The following is a 21,859-nucleotide window of genomic DNA, read 5'->3' as shown; positions in this document are numbered from 1 at the left end:
TGTCAACTTTTTCCTTTTTTTAAAGGAAATTCCCTTATTCCGAATAGTATTCCTTGCAAAAAAAAGGGGAAAAGTTGACAGCTATGCTTTGAGCAACTCCACTGGCCATTTTTAGTGTTTTATATTAGGAGTTTCTAATCAGTAGTAACCCAGATGTGTCTTTGTACTTTGGTATGCAGCCTGCAAGATGAAGTAGGTATTTGACTCTTCCCACTAAGCTAACATTTTGTATCTGGCCCTGCCCTCCAATGGCAGGATTCTAGAGAAAAGAAAAGCGGATCCCACAAGTTGTCTGCTGACTTCTGATGTACAGCACCCAGTGGCATAGCATGGGTTGTCAACACCTGGGGCAAGGCAAGTAATTTGCACCCCCTAACCCGTGGATTTGCGCCCCCTAACCCCCAGATGTTGCGCCCGGTGTGGCCGGCCCCCCCCCACGCTACGCCACTGACAGTACCAAGCATGTTGTTGGGGCTTCTGTAACTAACTGCTGGGTCTAGGCTTGCACTGTTAATTGTTAACAATACAGTGGTAAAAAGGTAAAGGTACCCTGACCATTTGGTTCAGTAGTGACCGACTCTGGGGTTGTGGCGCTCATCTCGCTTTATTGGCCAGCTTCCAGGTCATGTGGCCAGCATGACTAAGCCGCTTCTGGCAAACCAGAGCAGCACACGGAAATGCCGTTTACCTTCCCGCCGGAGCAGTACCTATTTATCTACTTGCACTTTGAGGTGCTTTCAAACTGCTAGGTTGGCAGGAGCAGGGACCGAGCAACGGGAGCTCACTCCTTCGCGGGGATTCAAACCACCGACCTTCTGATCGGCAAGCCCTAGGCTCTGTGGTTTAGACCACAGCGCCACTTGCTTCGGGTTACAAACGTTTCAGGTTACAAACTCTGCTAACCTGGAAGTAGTACCTCGGGTTAAGAACTTTACTTCAGGATGAGAACAGAAATCGCACAGTGGCGGCAGCAGGAGACCTCCAGAACGTATTAAGTTCTTAACCTGAGGTACCACTGTATTAACTCAAGGAGGGAGTTAGCCAGAACTATAGGTGCTCCTGGGAAACAATCATCTGTAGCCTAAAAGAAGGGGGGAAGTGTCGGGATATGGTTTCCTTGCCCTTCCTAACTGGCACCTAGGGTATTGCCCTGGTTCAGGCAGACCTGGTTTTGAGAGATACTGTTTCAAATATAAATGGACTTTAAGGCAGGCAAGAATGAGCTGCTGCGCCGTCAAAACATGATGTGAGTTTCTAACAAAATATGTAATCCAAATTCATCACTGAGGTTAGAGTACCAGAATAACACTAAAGGAGGTAATGCAAAACATAATGGGCTGCTTTCATCACTGCATACAGAGTAGCTTCATCAGCTTGTTATACAAGACAAACAAATAATATAACCAAAGGCATGAAAACGCGATGCTTCCAATGATAGCAGCGTCATTGTCAGAAATTGATGTCCAGGCACATAGCTTACTTAGTAATCACACTGTCTTTTCCTTCCTTCGCATTTGTATATTCCTGCTGCGTCTAAAATGCTTTAAAAATACCCTTCCATGAAAATCAGTATGCAAAGTAGATATTCACCCAGTTCATTCCTCAGCAGCTTGCTAAGGCAAATAGTCAATTTGATTAAAACACATGGCAAATATGGAAGGTCAGATATTTAATCTCTTGAGTGTGTCTGCTTAAAATTAAATTAGAGCAGGTCTCTAATATGTGAAGGAGACCAAACATAAATACTCACAGAGGCTTCTATTTAGAAGCCCAGGTTTCTGCTGTAATTACATGCCTGGCTCTCTCATCTTTTCTTGTAGCCTGAAAATGAATTAATAATTTAATTCTAGAAGGGAGATTCAAGTATAGCTGTCCAACATATTTCAATAGGATGTTGGGGAAATGATTCTTATTTTTATTTTTTTATTTTATTTTGTATACCACCCTTCATCCGAAGATCTCAGGGCACTTCACACCATAAAAATACAGAATAAAACCATAAAGTACACAATAAAAACAAGATAGAAAACAAAGCAAACCAATAACACCCCTTCCCACAAACACATTTAAAAGGACATAGACTGTTAATAAGCCAAAGGTCTGGTTGAAGAGGAACATTTTCGCCTGGCATATTATGAAGGTACCAGACAAACCATCCTGGGGAGAGCATTCTACAAACAGGGAGCCACTGCAGAAAAGGCCCATTCCTGTGTTGCCACCCTACAGACCACTTGTGGCAGAAGCACACGAGAAAGGGCCTCAGGTGATGGTCACAGAGTCCAGGTCAGTTTATATGGGGAGAAGTGGTCCTTGAGGTATTGAGGTCCTGAGCCATTGAAGTCTTTATAGGTCAAACCCAGCACTTTCAGTTGGGCCCAGAAACTAATTGGCAGCCAATACAGTTGGGCTATAATTTCATATAGTGCATTATTCATTGGTGATAAGCTCTTGCCTTTTGATAATTTAGTACACCCATTACTGTCTCCTTGCTGGATAGAGTTGCCAACTTTGGACCTACCTTTTGCCTGCTGTAATAATATGTAAGATGTGGGCTATGTTGTTAACCATTTTATGTACAATATATTGAACACATGTTTAAGTACCAGGACCAGAGATCCACCTAGCTATGAATTGGCAGCAGGTCTCCAGAGCTTCTAATTGGGGTCTTTCCCAACCCTACCTGGAGATGCCAGGGATTGAATCAGAGACCTTCTGCATGAAAAGCATATGCTGTAACCACAGAGTTACAGATCCTTTTGCATTTTTGTTATGGCCTATGGCTCATATGGAAATAAATCTGAACTGAACTCGTTGTACAGACATTAGCATGTGATAATGCTTCACTCCATGCCGTTAAAGTTTCTGCTGCTGATTCCATACCCCTCAACTGTTCTGGAAAAACTGGGACATCCCATTCCCCGCGCCCTCCGGGAGATCATGGTGGCCATTTGGGGCTACCATGATCTTGAGCCCCCAAAAGCACTTTCTTTGGTGCTGTGATCTTGCACCCCCAAAAGTGTGTTTTGGGGCACCATGCCCAAAAAAGCACTTTTTCCAGGGCTGCAATCTTGCATGGGTCATGCTACTCATATGGGAGTGTGAACCTGGAAGATGGTGTCCCAGTTTTTCATCTTGATGTGTTGGAGGGTATGTGATTCCTGCATACTATGCTGTTGTTAAAGATGCAAGAGCAGCCCATTTTTGCTGGGATGTGTGTGTATGTGTTTTCCCCTAGCTACTGATGCTCTCAGTTTCCATTTCCTTTTAAACATCTGTTTGCCTTGTGATTGTGGTCCCTGGCTGGGGATGCCACCTGTTAATCATACTGCCTGTCCAAGGCATAGATATTCCCTCTGTGCCCAGGGGTTGCCTCTGTGTAGCTCCACTCAAATCCAGCGGAGGTTTGCTGTAGTACCATGATTGAAGAAGCTTGTTCACTTGCTCTTGGCTGCTGATTCCTTGCAAGTGATCCTTCTCCCCTTTGTTCCCCTCCTCTTTTCCTGGGTGGGCATGAAACCGCCTTCGTTTAATTTCTTTCTGCATGCTCTCAAAGAAGTGGAGGATGCACTTGTGTGCAAAGTCCCGGGTATGCTCACAACAAGTTTCATCAAAAATCTTTTGCTCAATATCAATGTAGTTGCTCCAGTAGCGAGTCTGCAAGAAGGTAGCCTGGTTGAAGCAGGGCCTGAGAGAACGGGCAAGGAAGGCGATCACTATAAGGGTCAGCAGTATGCTCCATCCAAAAGCCTAGAAGGCAAAGGAAGTACGTACAAATGTTAAAGCAATCAAGGCCAGCCACAGGGAAACAAAAAAAAACAGGACATCCGTGTTCTATTGCTTGAATATCCCATAATAAAAGGGACTTCTCAGATCTTCTAGTTCAACACCCTGCTGTGGGAGGAGCCCCCAACTTCTGTTAAGTAAATGAATTGGTAATAAATGTTGATTTGCTAATTAATGTCTACATTTATTTAGTGCTAGGAAAACAAAAGGAATATTGTCCTTGACTGAAAGCAAGGATAATCAACGTGGTGCCCTTCAGATGTCCTTGAGCTACAATTCCCACAATCCCTAACCATTGGACATGCAGGCTGGGGCTGATGGGAGTTGGAGCCAAACAATATCTGAAAGGCACTACATTGCCTACCCATTCTTATAGTGTATGTTAAGACAGATAAAATGGCAGATGGATGAAATGGCAAAAACTGAAGGAATGGGTACTGAAATCAACAGAAGGACTGCTTCATTAGTTGGCATCTGTAATCAGTCAACCCATGAGTCTTTCTGTGACTCACTCTTCCTTCTGCAGAGCAGAGCCTGAAACCTGGACTGTGTCATCAACTGCCAGGGGAGTTTGCCTCCTCACCCCACCCTAACCCAACATGTTCCTGTTACTATTGGTCAGATTTTAATTGTAGCACGTCTTGGTTGAAATCTGACATAGTATAAGGTTACCACAACACAGGGGATGCAGGACTATGGAGCTTGTTTTGCACATGGGACCAGAGGGGCAAAATACATGGAAGCAGAAACAGGAGAAGACAAGAGACTTGGAGGCATAATGAATGGAATATGCTGAGTGGAAAAATTAAAGAGGTCTGGGAATCTTCATCATATTTTGCTGGAACCCACCCAGAGTGGCTGGGGAAACCCAGCCAGATGGGCGGGGTATAAATAAATAATAATTATTATTATTATTATTATTATTATTATTATTATTATTATTATTATTTCAAAAGAATCTGTAGTTAGCAAATTAGTTTGCAATCCTTATCTTGTTTATTCCCACCATAGCTCCGTTTGGTAGGATAGTTTAAGAGAAGGTGACTTGTCCAAAAGTTTGTGTCTGAGACACTACATAGTTCATATAGCGGCTCAATACCTTAAGAATTGTTAGTTAATTTGCACATGCTGTAGGGTCCATGCGTAGTCTATGAATCATCTGTTGCTCTTTCCTTCCATTGACAGCAAAAATCAATTTAAAAATTATGCTTCTTGCATTTAATCAGTGATTATCCAGGAGAATATTCTGAAGATGAGCTTGAGAAACAGATTCTACCTATATATGTTTCAAGAGCAGGTTAATGTTCCTATAAGGAACTCCTAGAGCAAGATCCTATAGATATCTGTTACTTACCTGTGACCAGCATTTGAGGTACCTGGATACAGCCTTGCGGGAAGTATTGTTCCTTATGAGTTCATCATCCTTGCATGGGATCTTGGACAGCAAGCGCTGTACCTCATTATAAGGTGTGATGTTGGTGACTAAACCTGGAAACTTATCAGGGTCAACAGAACTGCTGAAAGCACAGACAAAGCATTTTCCATCGAGCAGGGTGACTAGGATCCAAACAACAGGTGCAATCATGGCCCGTTGCAGAACGGAGGAACACATGTACCTGGTTATTGGATAGAGAAGCAAAAAACTAAACTGATATTTCTAAAGGCTGGAACTTGCTCAGCACCGGCAATAAGAAAGGAAGGGACAGTAGCATACTCCAGTGATTTCCAAAGGGTTCCCCAAACTTCTAAGTTCATTGACCCCTAATTGAGCTTATAAACTTGTCATCCACCTCAATCCAAATTCTTAAGAATTTAAATGAAATAAAGTCAAGCAATATTTATTAATCATCAATATTTATAATTCATGCAAATCTTAAAATGTAAAAAAATAAGGAAGTATGTTTTGTGCTACAGAACAAATACCAGTTTGGGGAGCTGGGTTTTTCACATGGGAAATACAGTGCAGGTGGAAATGGTTAAAACTGCGCTTCCAGCATCACAGTTCTAATCCAACCCCGCCCCCTCTAATCTAAATTTTCTAAAAGAATGCTGGTGAACCTTCTTCCATTGTCCTGTTTAGTTTGACTCTAGGTGATATGTGTATCTGGAAGCCTGTATTCAAATGTGGCCTTATTGTGTACCCTTGGGCATGCCACTATTTCTTAGCTTCAGAGTGTTATAATAACTATACATAGGAACTGTAATCCATTTCAGTGGTTATGGTGATATCATGCTACATAAAGCCTCCTAAGTACTGTTAAGAATTAAAACAATACAATACAAATTCTAAGTAATAATTTGGAGGAAGTTTAGATTCCACCAGCAACCTTGGGAGAGAAGGGTGCAACAAATAAGTAAACTTCATTGCGGAAAGTAATTAGCACCAGTACTGAAATCCCCCACCTGATAATGGCTAGATTCTTCTTCCTGTCCCCAGTAGGTCTTTTCCACTCCTCAAGCATCACCACAAACTGTCTGTTGACAATGAGACCACAGAGGAAAAGTGCCACTGGTGGGATAAACATAATTCCTAAGCCATACACCATGTTGTATTTAGCAAGGCAAGGGCAGTGGAAGTCAAAGGAGCTGTACATCTTTACACTTGCCAATGCCAGCAGTGCACATATCCCATTAGTCACGGACTCTGAATTGGACTGGAAGTACTGGAAGATCATCCGGAATCGATCCATAGTGCTGTGGTGACCGAGCGCCTTTCCTCCTGTAGAGCGCTTGGGTTCGTCTCAGAGATGAAGCACTGGCTGGTCTTCTCTTGGCAGCCTTCTCTGGCAGGGTGATTAGGTGAGCTCTGTAAGGCCTGTTTAGTTCAAAGACAGGATGACAATAAGCAAGCAAAGCAAACAATAAAGTAGCTCACATTAACATCATTGCCTTTGTTGTGCCATTCTTGGCTTCCTACCTGAGCCCCCTTATTCAGTCCTTGTTGGCATAATTGTTCCAGCTGCGTTCCTTATCCATGTGTTGTTGGATCAGGATGAAACCTAGAGCTTAGTTATCTTGCTTTTATAGTAAGAGAATGAATAGAGTCTTCCTGGTATTATAGTTCCTCCATTAGAAAAATCAAATCACAAAACTCTTTTGTATGCGAAACAGTCATAGCCTGAAGGTATGGTGCAGTATTTACCCTCCAGTGTGAAGATAGTAACTGGTGCACCACAGAGAATGAAAGTAGCTTTCAAATAATCAAAAGCTGATTTTTATTCCCCTCCCTTTGCCTCTTCCCATGTATGGTTTCCTTCTGTTGTCCAGTAATGAATCATCACTGGTGTTTGTGAGAAACCAGGTCAGTCAAATGAGATAGTTTGCTTACAAGTCTCCTCCCTGTAAGTTGTTTTTCAGCAGAGTTGGCTTTGATTCATCTGCAGATCTTAAACTGCATGAAAGAGAATACGGGCGGCACAGAATGCGAGATTTATTTCCTGCTCTCCCTTAGAATTGCTGTATATATGGTCCCATATCTTTGTAAACTTTTCCATCTGAAACAAAGTTTCATAATCTGCCTGGTGTGGTTGCTTGATATACAGTGGTACCTCGGGTTAAGTACTTAATTCGTTGTGGAGGTCTGTTCTTAACCTGAAACTGTTCTTAACCTGAAACACCACTTTAGCTAATGGGTCCTCCTGCTGCTGCTACGCCAGAGAGCCAGTGTGGTGTAGTGGTTAAGAGCGGCAGTCACATAATCTGGGGAACCGGGTTCGTGTCTCCGCTCCTCCACATGCAGCTGCTGGGTGACCTTGGGCCAGTCACACTTCTGTGAAGTCTCTCAGCCCCACTCACCTCACAGAGTGTTTGTTGTGGGGGAGGAAGGGAAAGGAGAATGTTTGCTTTGAGACTCCTGAAGGGGAGTGAAAGGCGGGATATCAAATCCAAACTCTTCTTCTTCTCTTCTACGCTGCCGCCATGCGATTTCTCTTCTCAACCTGAAGCAAAGTTCTTAACCCGAGGTAATATTTCTGGGTTAGCGGAGTCTGTAACCTGAAGCGTATGTAACCCGAGGTACCACTGTATTAGCTATGTGAGATATTAGGGAAATAACTCAACTCAGTAGCTGAGCATCTGCCTCCCACTCAGAAGGTCCCAGATTCAATCCCTGGCATCTCCAGGTAGGACAGAATGTTCCCAATCTGAAACCCAGGATAACTTCTGCTAGTCCGTGCAGGTGATATGGAACTAGTTCGTCCTAGGTAGTATATTCACAGTGTGAGAATCAGGGCTCCATGGGCTTCTTAGCAATGCTACCACATATGATTATATCCTGTTCTGTAGCCAAGCTGAATGAAGTTGTGTGGTGCAGAGTGTGGCATAACTTTTTCATAGGTAAGGGTTACTTCTGTTTTATGAAGCAACCTGGAAACATATACCTCAGCAGAGGCCTATAGATAACTCTGGGGGTAGCAGCATGTTAGGAGGCAGACCCAACTCCTCTTCAGCTACCATTGCAGGATCCCTCCCACGCATTACCACTGGATTTTGGTACTTGTATACATATATTTCCTTAGGAAATGGTTCCCAAAGTTTCCCCTCCCCTTCTGAGTTCCAGATCGTGTTTCAGCCTGAGCTTTCATTTTGAATGTAGTAGACTAAAACAAAGAGAATTTGAAAGATGAGTTAATGCAGGATTGTCTCAGTCAGTAGTTATAATTGCTATTGTATGTGCATGAGGTTGTGCCACAAGGAGGCGGTGTTTAGCTTTCGGTATTAAAACGGACATTAAGCAGGTCTTGCCGATGCTAGGAGAATACTTGATACGGATGGGGGAGAAATTCAGTTTTGCTTGTATCTTGATAAGAAACCACCTAATTCACACTTTTCAAACAATTGAACCAAAACAGGGCTAACCATTTCAATTTTATACTTCTCCAATTTTTGTGATGCAATTCTCCAGTCAAACAGTGCATACAAAAATGCATATATTCCAGGAAAGTCTCCGCAAAAATGTATATATTAGCAAAAACAGCATATATAATGCATAAATATTAGGGGAAATTGTGCACAAAAATGTGTAGAGGACAACAGTCTGGCAAAGGCTGTGTCATAGGAAAGCATATATGGCAACGTTATCTGGTTCTGGAATGTGTGACATCTGAAAATATTTTTACTAAATGGGAATTCTGAGGGAAGAGCAGAGCTGTCAGATAGATTATTCAAATAAGACACTGCTGAGAACTTGTTACTGTAGCCTGCCCCTGCCTCTACATGGTTTAGTTTAGTGTTTGCATCGCAAGATTACAGTTTGCTTGTCTTGCAATGCACCCAGGCTGTCAAACCAGAATTAAGACTGACATTTGCCTGTAAAGTTAATCTCCATAACCAGGACACACACAATTTATTGATGAGGAGGAGTGGGGGGGGGAGGGGGAGGCGGAGGAAGGAATAAAATGTCACACCTGTTTTTGCTTAGCAGAATTGTAGGCATGAAGCACTTTTCAATGTAAATAAATCAGATTGTGTCTCTCTAGAATCCAGCAGAGTTTTATTGTTTGATTAATCTTGGCATTATTTTTAGTTACAGGCAGTTGCTTTGCTGTCTCACTCAGGAAAGCTTTGTGACACTTGCTGAAGAGCTGTGTGGCTGTGAGGATGAGATAAAAAATATTGAGTATTTATGTAGCATTTTTGAGCATTAGAGCTGCTTTGCATATATTAACTGAGTAATCCTTACAAGAACCATTGGGCAGAGCAATCCAAACCCCCAATCTGCCTGCACTGGAGGGGGCTTGGATGTGGCGGAGGTGTCTTTCGGTCCCACTCTGCTCTGTGGAGTGCTGTGCTACATCTGCTAAAATCACAGGCAGGCAGCAGCTGCAACCAGCTGTATGCCTGCTGGTGGGAGCCAATGTAAGCCCCTCAAACCAGCTGTTTTGGGGAGGAGGGAACAAAGTGGCCAAACTCTCAGAACTCCTGCTAGTGGTGTGTTTGTGTGGAAATTTACCCATTTATTCTATTATAGAATCTGAGCTGGAAAAGGAAAGCTGAGTGAGCAACTGTTTGGGGAAAGGCTCCTGCATGGCATAGGAAGTATTAACAAAGTAAAAAAAAATCCTTCCAGTAGCACCTTAGAGACCAACTAAGTTTGTTATTGGTATGAGCTTTCGTGCGCATGCACACTTCTTCAGATATATGCACACGGAAGCTCATACCAATAACAAACTTAGTTGGTCTCTAAGGTGCTACTGGAAGGAATTTTTTAATTTTGTTTCCACTACGGCAGACCAACATGGCTACCTATCTGTAAATAGGAAGTATTAATTGCACATGGCTTGAGGATTTGGGGAAGTAATTGCACATGGCTTGAGGATGTTGGAAAGTAAAAAGATTAAAAATGAAGCTGTGCCATAAACACCACAACAATGGACACAGCACATTTTATTCCTCTTACTGATCTGTACTGGATTCTCTAGTATAGCTTCAAATATAAATTCTGCAATGAGTATGGATGATCTTTTTCATATGTGGACTGAATTAACTCCTTGGTGTTTACTAATTCTTATGTGAAGATCCTGCCTGGTTTGATGGATGACAACATTGCTAATGTAAAGGTCACAATCAAACATTATTGATCCAAAAGACCATGCTGGCAGCAAACATTCCCCTAGGACTAGTTTTCTAAGACTCAACATAATAATGCTGGCAAATTGATAGTATAAAAGTGGAGTTAGGCTTGTGTAACTCATACGAATCTACAGGAAAACATATCAAAGAAGAAGGCAAAGAAAATGGATCCTCATATAGCTGAACCATTATAACTTGATGCAATAATGTTTTATAACAAACAAACAAGCTATGGGTTCTAAAGAGAGGTACAGTAGCAGCAGAAAATAACCTGCAGCTCTGTAAGTGCCTCTGATCTATATGTGAATATATGGTTTTGTTTTCTGAGTTTCAAACTCTACCTCAAATCCTTTCCCCACATACTGCTGTGAAAATGAACATTCTGTGACATTACAGCAGTTCACTCACTAACATTCACTGGCCAAGAATCTTTGCTATTCTATTAAGGGATAGTCTACAATTCTATTTTAATTGGTAAAAACAGTTCCAAGACAAACAGGATAACATTTGAAATGTTTGCAGCATCCATGAAAAAAAGGAACATTTCACAATGTTCCAGTTCTAACACTAATAGGTCAGCCTTTTTCAAGATTACCTATCTTGAAGCTTGGAATTTCTGAATATTGAAAATGGGAGTCATACGTGCCACTCTTGCAGATTATGTCCTTATGGTATTCCTGCGCATAAAAAAGTCCTGGATCTGTGCTTCCTTTCATTCCCCTTCCACTCCCCCTCTGGGACAGAGATCTTTCCCAGCCATATGTGGAGGCACCTGGGATCTAACCTGGGACTTTTATGCGTACTTTTATGTACGACTGAGATGTCCAATCCACCATTCCTCACCCTGTATTGACAAGGTCTCTAGACCTGTAGGTTGCAGTATGTGTTTGTAGGGATGTGTATAGATGCTAGGAAAGGATATATTTATTAATTACTATCCTTCTTTTCTCAAGTTTGTGAGTTCAGTAAAGTGCATCCCTTTGCAGCTTAAAAGGGAAGTTGCATTCTCCTGGTATTTCCCCCTTTTCTCCCCACCGCACAAACAGTCTGGTGAAAGGTAAAAGTAACATTTACTCACTCAGAAAATTTGTTGAAGAGTAACAGATACAGCAGCTTTGTTCAGGCAGGCTTAAAATGGTAATTTGGTTACAAAGACATGCTTAAGTCTAGCTTAAGATGGTGTCTGAGCAATGGAGCTCCGACATGCAGATTGTCCTCACATTTCTGGCTTGGTGACGAGATGAAAAGGGAGAGGATGAGAGGATGTGCCCATACAGGTAAGGAGAATATATATGGCTATGCCCTCCCCCTGTCAGGGCACAGGGTGAGTGGCTCTCAGAGTTCTCTCTAGCAAATTTACAGGAAAACTTTGTGAGCTTCGGCTCCTATTGTGTTCCTGTCTAGAAAACATGCATTGTTGGTTTGACTGCACTGTAAATATCCCATGCTGTTGTGTGCAGATTGCAGTACCATTGCACGTGTGCTTTATCTTGCTCTTAGTGCATTGCAGTTTGCAGCCTCACATAGCTTCTGAACTCTTCTAGGCCCTTAAGCTACATTGACTGCATGCAGCATGAAGCCAGTTAACCCTCTATCTGCACTTTTGTGGCTTCCAGCAAGAATGTCAGAACTGTTAACTTATTTTCCTGTGCAGTCAACCACAAAGAAAATCTGCCTGAACAAGCCTTCTTCTTTAAATTGTTGAAGGACAGTCAGCGTTTGCTGATAATGTGGCATTAGTGCTATCAAGTACACTGAAAGACTTCTAAATTTGCTTAGGTCTGGTAAAAATGTTAAGTTCCATCACCAAGTGTCAATCATTTAAGGTACAACAGAGTTGCATTGCCAGAGAAGAGGTAGTTATGATGGAGCACAACGGCTTATGTGCCAGCACAATGTCCCTTGTCCCCTTCTGCAAATGTCATGGGTTTGCTCAATATGAAGAAGCAGTACAACAGAGTTAGGTCAGCAGTGTATCAGTTAACAAGCCACTGTCACTGGACAAATGTACACAAAACAGAAATTGGGTAGGCAGGTATGATGAAAGGTTGGAGCAAGATAGAACAATTTCAGAATGATTCAGCAAGATGGGGCCTTCTGTGTGGGTACACAAAGCACTCATATGGTATGTATACATGCCCAGCCAGCCTTGCACAGGATATTACTTTTAACTCGGCAAAAGCATGCTCTTCTGTGTGCTGTTGCTGCTGGGCATATATTTATGGCCAGGGTCCCAGATAATGAAAAATATTAACACTTAAAGCCCACCTTAGCCATTTATCTCAACAAATAGCTAACAGATAAGGGAGCAATCTGCTTCCACAAGGAATGCTTACCGCTTGATCAAAGGGGAATAGAGCAAGAATGTGGTGTACATTCAGCACATTAATTTGCCAAGCATCATTGCTTAGGAAAACAAGTTGCTCCACACTGAGAGCCAGTGTGGTGTAGTGGTTAAGAGCGGTAGTCTCGTAATCTGGGGAAGCGGGTTTGAGTCTCCGCTCCTCCATATGCAGCTGCTGGGTGACCTTGGGCTAGTCACACTTCCTTGAAGTCTCTCAGCCCCACTCACCTCACAGAGTGTTTGTTGTGGGTGAGGAAGGGAAAGGAGATTGTTAGCCGCTTTGAGACTCCTTAAAGGGAGTGAAAGGCGGGATATCAAATCCAAACTCTCTGCTCCACCATAACTTGTTTAGGAGCTAACTGATCACAATATTTGCCACTAAGAATTTCCCAGGCCTAGGGGACCTTCACTTCCCTTTCCACGGTGGCACATGGCGTGACTAAATGAAAGCTCTTTCTGAGGTGCACCTTACATACTCCTGTTTTCCAATTGTGCATTCCATGACTTTATTGGTCTAATAGGATCATGGGAAGCTATGTGTCCATTAGCACATATATATTTTTTTGAGCTCTGGCTTTACATGGTCATAGGCAGGTCTTTCACATTCCCTGCTATATTATCCTTTTAACTGGCAGTGCCAGGAATTGAACCTGGGACTCTGAAGGCAGCCCTGTATAGGGAAGCTTTTTAATGTGCAATGTTTTATTATGTTTTTATATACGTTGGAAGCCACCCAGAGTGGCTGGGGCAACCCAGTCAGATGGGCAGGGTATAAATAATAAAATAATTATAATTTATTATTTCTGCATGCGAAAACATCTGCGTGCAGATACTCCCCCACCATCTTCCTGTTCCTGCTGTAGGCAGGTGAGTACTTCATGTGGTCCCTCCTAGCCCCACCGTGGTATAATCACATCCACCTCTGACCTGAGTTTTGTACTTGCCCTCGGTGAACCCTCTCCCCTGCCATTTCTTATTTTATGCTGATTAATAGCAGATTAAATAATCAATAGTTGACCAGGATATTACTTTTCTATTTTTCAATTTCAAGAATTCTGCTGGTTCTTATTTTTTTCTCTGGGCAACTGTGTCTATGGCTTGGATAATGGGTAGAGATCAGAAGGGTCGTGATCATATTCCTGCAATGCAGTTAATAGCCCTTGAGTGGTGAATTGCTTAGCAGATTGTTTGCATCTCTTCCAAAAGTGCAGGCAGTGGTTCTCTCTCCAATGCATTTACATAGGCAACCCAACTCCTGGGAAATTTGGCACCCCAGGGGTTTGCCTGATTTGCTTCTAGGGTTGGAGCAATCCTAAACATATCACCAAGGACCACAGCGACAAAAGCCAAGACCCAGTGTGTGTATATTCAGAGGGAGAGCAACACCTTTCCCAAGAGAAAGGTAGTTAACAAAGGAATGATAAAACTAGTTCTGGCTATTGATTTATTTTTATTTTGACATTGATACACCACTTGATTACAACAATACCTCAAAGCAGTTTGCAAAAAGAATACCTGTGTTCAATGAGCAGCTACTGCAGAGCTTTCAAAACTATGTGTCGTGACGTTAGTATGTCACTGCAGTGTGCAGGTGTGTTGTGCAAACGTTCCCCATGCTCCTCCTGAGGCTGAAAAGGGGTTAGTTGAACCTCTGGTTTGCTAGTGAAACTGTGTTGCAAAATGATGCATGTCTAAAAAGTGTGCCACCAACGTAAACAGTTTGGAAAGCTCTGAACTACTGTGTAGTAGGGACCATCGGCTGTGGTGAGGACTGCAGGGCCTGCTCCCTTCCAGGGTCTTTTCCAACTGGCCCAGGGGACGTGGCCCAGGCCCTTATTTGGAACAAATCTTTGGGGAAGTGTGGGAAGTTGTTCTGCCATTGCTTCCCTGTTCCAAGTGGTTAATGTGTTTTAAAATGTCCTCAAGCAGTCGGTGGCATTTTAAATTTTTATTTCCTTTTTTGCTTTGTTGGGGTGGGTGGGTGGGATGGATATTTGTTGTTGTTGTTGTTTAGTTGTTTAGTTGACCGGATGGATACTGGAATCAACAGGGGAAACCCACATGACCTGAAGGTGTTGCTGTGTAATGCCAGGTCAATGATGAATAAAACCACTGCCATCCACGACCTGATTGTGGATGGAGGATTTGACCTGGTATGTGTGACAGAGACCTGGTTGGATGAAGCAGATGGGCCTGTCCTTGCCGCTGCTTGCCCACCAGGTTTCTCTTACGCACAGCAACCCAGGTCATGTGGGCGGGGAGGGGGGGTTGCAGTGATTTTTAGGAGCAGGAGGCCCCATTAGCTAAAGTGGTGCTTCAGGTTAAGTACAGTTTCAGGTTAAGAACGGACCTCCAGAACGAATTAAGTACTTAACCCGAGGTACCACTTTACGGTCTCTCCTCTTTGGAAAGCTGGGAGAAAATAGAAAAGGGAAGTAAAGAAACATAACCCTTGACTAATAATGAAATTCTACAGCTAGAGTATAGCTGCTTTGAAACTGTGTGGCAATGGGTCAAACTCATAGGAATCATTCCACAAGCTTCCAAGTACATAATGTTCATAGAAGGCAAAAACAAAATCTGAAGTGAAACCCTGCAGGTGTATCTAGGCCAGAACTGTACCAGTTCTGTCATTATTCACACCTATCCCATTTGTATCCAGTGCAGGAAGAGAAGATCGCAGCTAGGAGATTCAGGGCCAGCTGCACTGTTAGTTTGCATCACTTGTCACCAGGGTAGAACATAATGGGGAGAGCTTCGTAATGTGTGGTTGTTGTCCTTCTCCTAACCTAGTGCGTGTTCTGCAGTTCCTGACTGAGTAGACTTCTATTTGGGTGGAGGGTTTATCTCTTCTTCTTCTTCTTCTTCTTCTTCTTCTTCTTCTTCTTCTTGGCAGAGCTGAAATATAAGATCTGGCTCTGTTTTTATACACAAGGTGGTAACAATTAACATAACATAAGAACATAATAAGATCCTCACTGGATCAGACTAAAGGCCCATTTAGTTTAACATCATGTCTCTTCCAGTGGCCAACCAAATGCCTATGGGAAATGCAAAAGTAGCACATGAGGCATGATATCACATCTCTGATTCTGGAGTTTAATTGATAGCCTTTTCCTAGACAAACCACCCTAATCCAGAACACTAAGAAAGCACATGCCAAATGCAAGTGTGGATGGGCCCATTGTTGGCCATCACATCTTGTGCTCCTAAGTCCACCCGGATCCAGTAGGAATGCTATCTCCGTTTCCACAGAACTGTAGACAGCTCTGCACGTGTGTGAGCTCCATGTCAAAAATGGATGATTTCCCCCCTTTCAGTACTCCCCACCACATGTTAAGGAGCAGCTTATATCTGATACAACACTTATATGAACATGTCTTTGAAAATTAACCTCTAAACAGAAGAAGATGCAGGCGTTTTAACACATAGATTTTAAAAACAAAAAACCTTCAGGTAAAATGTAAATATCCTGTAAGTCACAATGCAGAGGATTTGACTAACCAGCTAGCATTTCTGTTGTTCCAGTAACTTACAGCAAAGACACATTACAGTTGTTTGTAATGTTAGTTCAATGGTAGCTATTCTGCAGCAGTGTTCTTGAGAAGGGACAATTTGCCCCCAAGAAGCAGCAACCTTTTCCCACCTGTTGCTTTCCCCTAAAACTCTTCCCCAGTGTTCCAGACTAATGACTGCTTTGCAAATGGGGCTGAAAGTCCACCAAGAGACATAAGTTTGAAGGAGGAATTTTAAAGTCATAAGGTAAAGAACAAAAATGTGATTAGCAAGTTATATTCCTTTCATCACCTGGGAGCTACTTTCTTTCAGTGGATTTAAGAAGCCAACAGCCTCACTAAGAGTTGTCTGCAAGATATCCGTTTTTGGTTAGGATGCCTTTAAAAGCATAGACCTAAAACAAATTTTAGGACCCTGCTGGTTTAAGAGCATCTTTCGCACTTACTTGTCTAATTTAGGACCAAGGGGGCTCAACAAGACTGGAAGAGAGATCTTTTAAATCTTTTATTAGGAACCAAATGCTAAGATTAAAAACAGAATTATATTCTTACATTATGACTTCTGGATTAAGATAGCATCACTACTAAAGTCCTTTGCACTAGTGGAGTCCAAAGATGTGCTGGTACTATGAATCTGTTGGTGCAGAGGGGGAAATTAGCAGAGGTGTATATGGGCGAGGCAGGACAGTGGAGCTTAATTTGAAACCTTAGTCACAAACCTATGCTTGCCCAGAGGCCATCACTGCTCTAGAAGTCTGTATCAAGGTGACGAACCTGTGGCCTCCAGATGTTACCAGACTACCACTCTCATCAATGGCTCTGCTAGCTGGGCCTGATGGGAACTGCAATTCAACATCTGGAGGGCCCCCCTCAATCTATGTGATTTCTAAGTTGGTTTTCTTTCAAAATGCTGTTACAAAATGGTTGTTGGTGGCTAGTGTTGTCTCTTCCATCTCCACGTTTTCTTTCCTCCCTTAGTGACTTCTTTCTCTGCTACCGCTTTATAAAGAAAGATTAAACTATCACAAGATTAAAGAAATCTGGTGTGATGACACACAAAGGGAAGCAAAGCCACAGGTGTTATTTCTGGAGCAGGGGACAGCACTGTTCTTTTAAAAAAGAAACCCCCCTTTCATCGCATACACACAACAGTTTGACAAAGCCTCTTTTTAGAAGCTTCTTGTCATGCTCATCCTATATCCAAATAAAATAAAGATACCTCTCTCTCTCTCTGTGTGTGTGTGTGTGTGTGTGTAAAGACTGAACTAAATCTCTTCAGTAGTAGTCTTGATTTACAGTGCTAAAGATATACTTACAGTATATCCAGTGTCAAGTGTTACTTTTCCCTTTTGTCCCAAGCTCAAAGATCTGTCATTCTCAGTAATAAGAAGGTTCATGGCCTAGTTTAAAAGGGGATTAGCAATGTTCAACAAAATCCCCCTGCCCCCCATAAAGATATGTTCTTCTTCAACCAGAACTTCTCAGTCCTGAGGACTGAATAAAAATGTTTCTGGGACAAAAAAGGGTTGGTACCAACTCTGAACTGTGCTTGAAAATGTACTAGGAGCCCAAGTAGATATTTTAGGATCAGTGTTATATGGTCCCAACGGCCACTCCCAGTCATCAGTCTGGCAGCTGCATTCTGGATTAACTGGAGCTATTTTCTGGACTAGAGGGCAGTTTGAATTTTTCATCTGGTCAATCCATAGAGCATAGTCTCCAGAAAACATTTTCTGTAGAAAATGGCAGGAAATATATAAAGACTATTGAGAGTTAAAAAATAAAACCCAAATTCTGTTATTTGGTTTTGGCTACCTACACAACGCACTGGTCCTTGTTTGTGGAAAATGTTTTGTTGTGCACTATGAGTTTAAAAGATATATTTGGGGTTCACACTGCCTGTGGGCATTGGCAAATGCTTTCCCACATAAGGATGAATATGTAAATCTACAGGCAGGCATATGCTTAGTGTGGCCCTGTTTCCCAAAGGTCCTAAGGGCTTTTCTTTGGCACAAGCAAGCTTGCGTCATCTGTAATTATTTGCATGCACAGCAAGCACACCTGTTCTCTGCTTGTTGCAGACTGTGGTCTGGCTTTCACAGGCAATTTTTGACAGCTTTGATTAGATGGCTCTCTCATCTTTTCTGACTTCTGGTTCTAAGAGCTAGAGAGTTAAAGGCATAGAGATTTACCTTCCCAGAATTTCTGGAATACATGCTTTTTGCAATATATATGCAGTGCAATTACATATGTATGGTTGCAATCTCTGTTACTTACCTGGGAGTTAGTTTCTGGCTGCTGGCACATGCCTTTTATAGCTGATAATAGACGTTGTACTGTGGGCTACTCTGGACATTTTACCTTCAGGTAAAAACTCTACATACTTTGTATGTCCCACATGAGGGAAGGGCTGTAGCTCAGAAGAAGATCACCTGGTTTCCACTTGCAGAAGGTTGAATTGCTGACATCTCCAGGTATGGCTGTGAGAGACACTTGCCTGAAATCCTGGAGAACTGCTACCAGTCAGTTGGCAATACTCAACTAGCATGGTCTGACGTGTTGTAAGGTAGCTTGCTATATTACTAAGTACAGTACTCAAGAAAGGACAATTGCACCCATGCAGAAACATTCATGCCTTGGCATATCTGTGCTGCAATCCAAGATCCTCCCCAAATCAATGGGAATCTCCCAGTGACTTGGAATGATTCAGAGCTATGTCCGTTGCAGAAGGCAATTCTAAACTATTGAAGATTTATTTCCCACATGGATACCTTACTTAGAAACATATACTGTGCAAACGTTGAGAAGCAATTTTTGAGTTTTTAGTCCTCATATACAGTACATGCCTTTGGCAGGACCTGGACAACACATCCCTTGAGGCTGCTAGTGATCCATACCTGCTCTTTTAGTGCATGGTTGCTCATATGTTGCCCACAGCACACACCATTACTTCCGACATTTTGGATAGGTAGGGATGATTCCATTAGCAGCAAGCTCTGGAGAGCAAAGGAGTGGCTTAGTTTTAGGAGCAAGTGTTTAATCTGTGCCGTTTTTTGCTGCCTGGATTTGTATTGCTCTTTAAATTCTTGCCTGTTTTATATATTTTTTATGTGCATTGTAAACTGCCGGAGATCTAATGGTGTATGAGTGGTATCTATAAATGCATAACATGAAATAAAATAATAAATATATAGGACCCAAATATACTCGGACTAAAACCTAGAGGAGCAAATGGGCTAACAGAAAAATGAATGGGGAGAAGCACGCTATCCCTCTTAACTTATCCACTTGGCGAGCCTAGCCCTAGGCACTTCATGCTTCTAGCGCTGGCTCCGCTTTCTGGGAGTGCGCACACGCGCTTTCCTCTGGAGCGCATTCGACGCGCTCACTCAGCGACTGACCTCTGCACGTGCACCCACGACCATTTCCTGTTCGTCCCTCCTCTTGCAGAAAGGCGCGCGTGCAGCTCCAACTTACAGCACCTCAACACACACACTGCACGCTCCAGGCCCAACTCATCGCGCTGGGCAACCACCTTCCGGTTCTCCTCGAGTGCGAAGCCGGATCGCCGCTTCTCGCGCGTACGATTCGGACTCCAAAGGGCGCGCGAGAAAGTGGAGCTTCTGCCCCGCACACGCTGCCGGGATCTCCAGCCACGTGCCTCCGCCCGCTACCCTTCCGGACGCTACCTGTTGGGCCCGGTGTTCGCTGGGCCCTAGAGCCAGAGGCGGGAGAGAGCCCCTCCACGCCTCATTGTCCCGCCTCCCGCGCCAGAGGTGGCACATCTGGCTGCTCACGTGACTCATCTGGTCCCTTAAGTCACTAGTCTGAGGAGGCAGCTGTCACCATAACAACCAGATCCAAATGGGGAACGGGTCTGCCGCAGCCCCCCAGATAGGGAAGCCGCGGGGGCGGGCGGGGGGCGAAGGAGAAAAGGCCCCCGAAGCGCCATGCTGCTTCAGCATCTGCGGCTGAGCAGGGGCAAGGGCAGCCGGATTACACCCATCCCCATCCTCTCACATTGCCCAGGCAAGGTAAAATCCACGGAGCGAGCCTGGCAGGAGTAGGAAGGGAGAGGCGAGAGGGCGCGAGAGAGGTGGGGGGGGGGAGAGAGAAGAGAAGAGACACAAAGGGAGACGCGAGGAGGAATCCGAGAGAGGAAGAGCGGAGGGGGAGGGATTACCGAGGGAATCAACCTGAGCTCCCCGAGGGAAGAGAGCAGCAGAGATCTCCCATCCTGCTCGCGCAAGAGGCAGCCGCTCCCCAATCATTTCCCTCCACCCCACGATGTGGATCAAGCCCAAGTGAAGGCAGCATCTCTGAGGAAGAGGAGACAAAGGGGGATTCTGGAGCCAAAGTGACTGCGAGAGGGAAGGAGAGGAAGGTCTAAGGGAGAGAGAGGGAGGGGCGAGCCCAGCCCCTAGCCCCTGCTCCCCTCCCCTCCCTTTCCTTACCCCGCCCTGGCCGGCGGCACAAACCCACAGATCCCTCCAGCTGTTGTCATCTCCCAGCTGTTGGCTGCTACCTTCTGATGCCATGGGGAACAGCTTCTCCAGCATCCCAGCGCTGCCGAGAGGCAACCCAAGCCGGTTCCATAGAGTCCATCACCAGCATCTCAATCTCAAAGGTAAGAGATGCACAGCTGTGTCTTGAATTTGTTGTTTAGAAGTGTGGAAAGAAAGATGATGCTCCTTCCTGTAAAGTTTGGACAGCTCATTTTGCTCATTGCTGGTGTGTCCTTGGTGTTCACCTGAACGTGTCATTTTTTTCCTTTGGCATTGTTTTGGTGATTGTTCTAAATCTACTCGAACACCTCACCCCTGCTGGTGAAGAAGGTTGTTCTTTCACTCTGGTGATTTTTAAGCACATGATGACTCTGAGAGTCTTGTACAATGTGGACTAGTTGCATTGTTTCCATAATACGTCCCAGGAGGACAAAGAGAAATAGAGAGACCCTCTGATTCTTCTGAGGAAATAAGAGGGAGTTGCGATTGCCTACATATTTACTTGAAAGCAAGTCTCACAGCTATCATTGGGATTCACTCTTAAGTAAATGTGGTAAGGATCAAGGTGGTTGATGGATTTAAATCTGAACATCCTTTTGTTGCAGTTGTGAATCGGAGAAATAACACATTAATAAGGGCTTGAAGAAGAGGAGGAGGAAGGAGGAGGAGAGGGAAGTGTGTGAGATCTCAGGCAATATAAGTAGCTTCCAGTTTTTTACTTCTGAATGAGTGTGCTCTAGCTGCTGTTGTCTTGGTTACCCCATAAATGTCAGCTTTCGAAGTAGGAGGATCTAGTTTTAGGAAATGACATATTTTATGTGTATATGTGGTACACTGGTATTGGTAGCTGTAGCTCAGAACTGATTACTGTGATAATATTTCCTTATGGTGAAAAATGATCATTCTGGGTTGTTTGTATGTAGATTAGCGGATTCTCTTGCAAAGTCGGAAGAGGATGAAGATGAAATTGCCTGTATTTGGCCTGCTATAGCTGCCCAACCCACAAACCAGTTAAGCCAGATATATTAGGAATGGGACCAACGTGACTCAAATCCAAGCATTCCTGGTTAATGGATTTTTGAATTTAGCCACAAATTCTTGTTTTAGGAAGCATTCCCATCTGTTTTCTTGAGCCGGTATAA

The 21,859-nt window shown here is 43.5% G+C and overlaps 2 protein-coding genes across 9 annotated transcripts in view; one reads left to right on the top strand and one right to left on the bottom strand.

Annotated features, from left to right (window-relative positions):
- Positions 1–1,923: 1,923 nt before the first annotated feature.
- CALHM3 (calcium homeostasis modulator 3) lies at positions 1,924–20,760 on the bottom strand. Of its 8 annotated transcripts, XR_014565006.1 has the most exons (5): positions 20,396–20,479; positions 19,110–19,208; positions 17,529–17,612; positions 16,749–16,846; positions 15,018–15,570 (listed from the first exon to the last, which is right to left on the bottom strand). XR_014565006.1 is itself a non-coding variant. In XM_083741615.1 (4 exons), the coding sequence occupies exons 2-4, from the start codon at positions 6,471–6,473 to the stop codon at positions 3,265–3,267; spliced, it is 1,032 nt and encodes a 343-aa protein (XP_083597741.1). In that variant the 5' UTR covers positions 6,474–6,598; positions 19,614–19,925; the 3' UTR covers positions 1,924–3,264. The 8 variants fall into 8 exon arrangements, 2 of the variants coding, with proteins under 2 accessions (XP_083597741.1, XP_083597742.1); XM_083741615.1 differs by lacking the exons at positions 15,018–15,570; positions 16,749–16,846; positions 17,529–17,612; positions 19,110–19,208; positions 20,396–20,479 and adding exons at positions 1,924–3,747; positions 5,138–5,399; positions 6,187–6,598; positions 19,614–19,925; XM_083741616.1 differs by lacking the exons at positions 15,018–15,570; positions 16,749–16,846; positions 17,529–17,612; positions 19,110–19,208; positions 20,396–20,479 and adding exons at positions 1,924–3,747; positions 5,138–5,399; positions 6,187–6,598; positions 9,189–9,760.
- NEURL1 (neuralized E3 ubiquitin protein ligase 1) overlaps positions 20,743–21,859 on the top strand; it is a 137,568-nt gene continuing 136,451 nt past the window's right edge. Inside the window, exon 1 of the mRNA XM_083741607.1 lies at positions 20,743–20,839. Coding sequence (XP_083597733.1) covers positions 20,749–20,839 — 91 coding nt within the window. The 5' untranslated portion in view covers positions 20,743–20,748. The remainder of the gene's footprint in view (positions 20,840–21,859) is intronic.

The sequence above is a fragment of the Podarcis gaigeae genome (assembly GCF_964106915.1).
Source record: "Podarcis gaigeae genome assembly, chromosome: 5".
NCBI lineage: Eukaryota > Metazoa > Chordata > Lepidosauria > Squamata > Lacertidae > Podarcis > Podarcis gaigeae.
The sequence above is the reverse complement of the archived record's forward strand: the minus strand, read 5'-3'. Positions and strand labels throughout refer to the sequence as shown.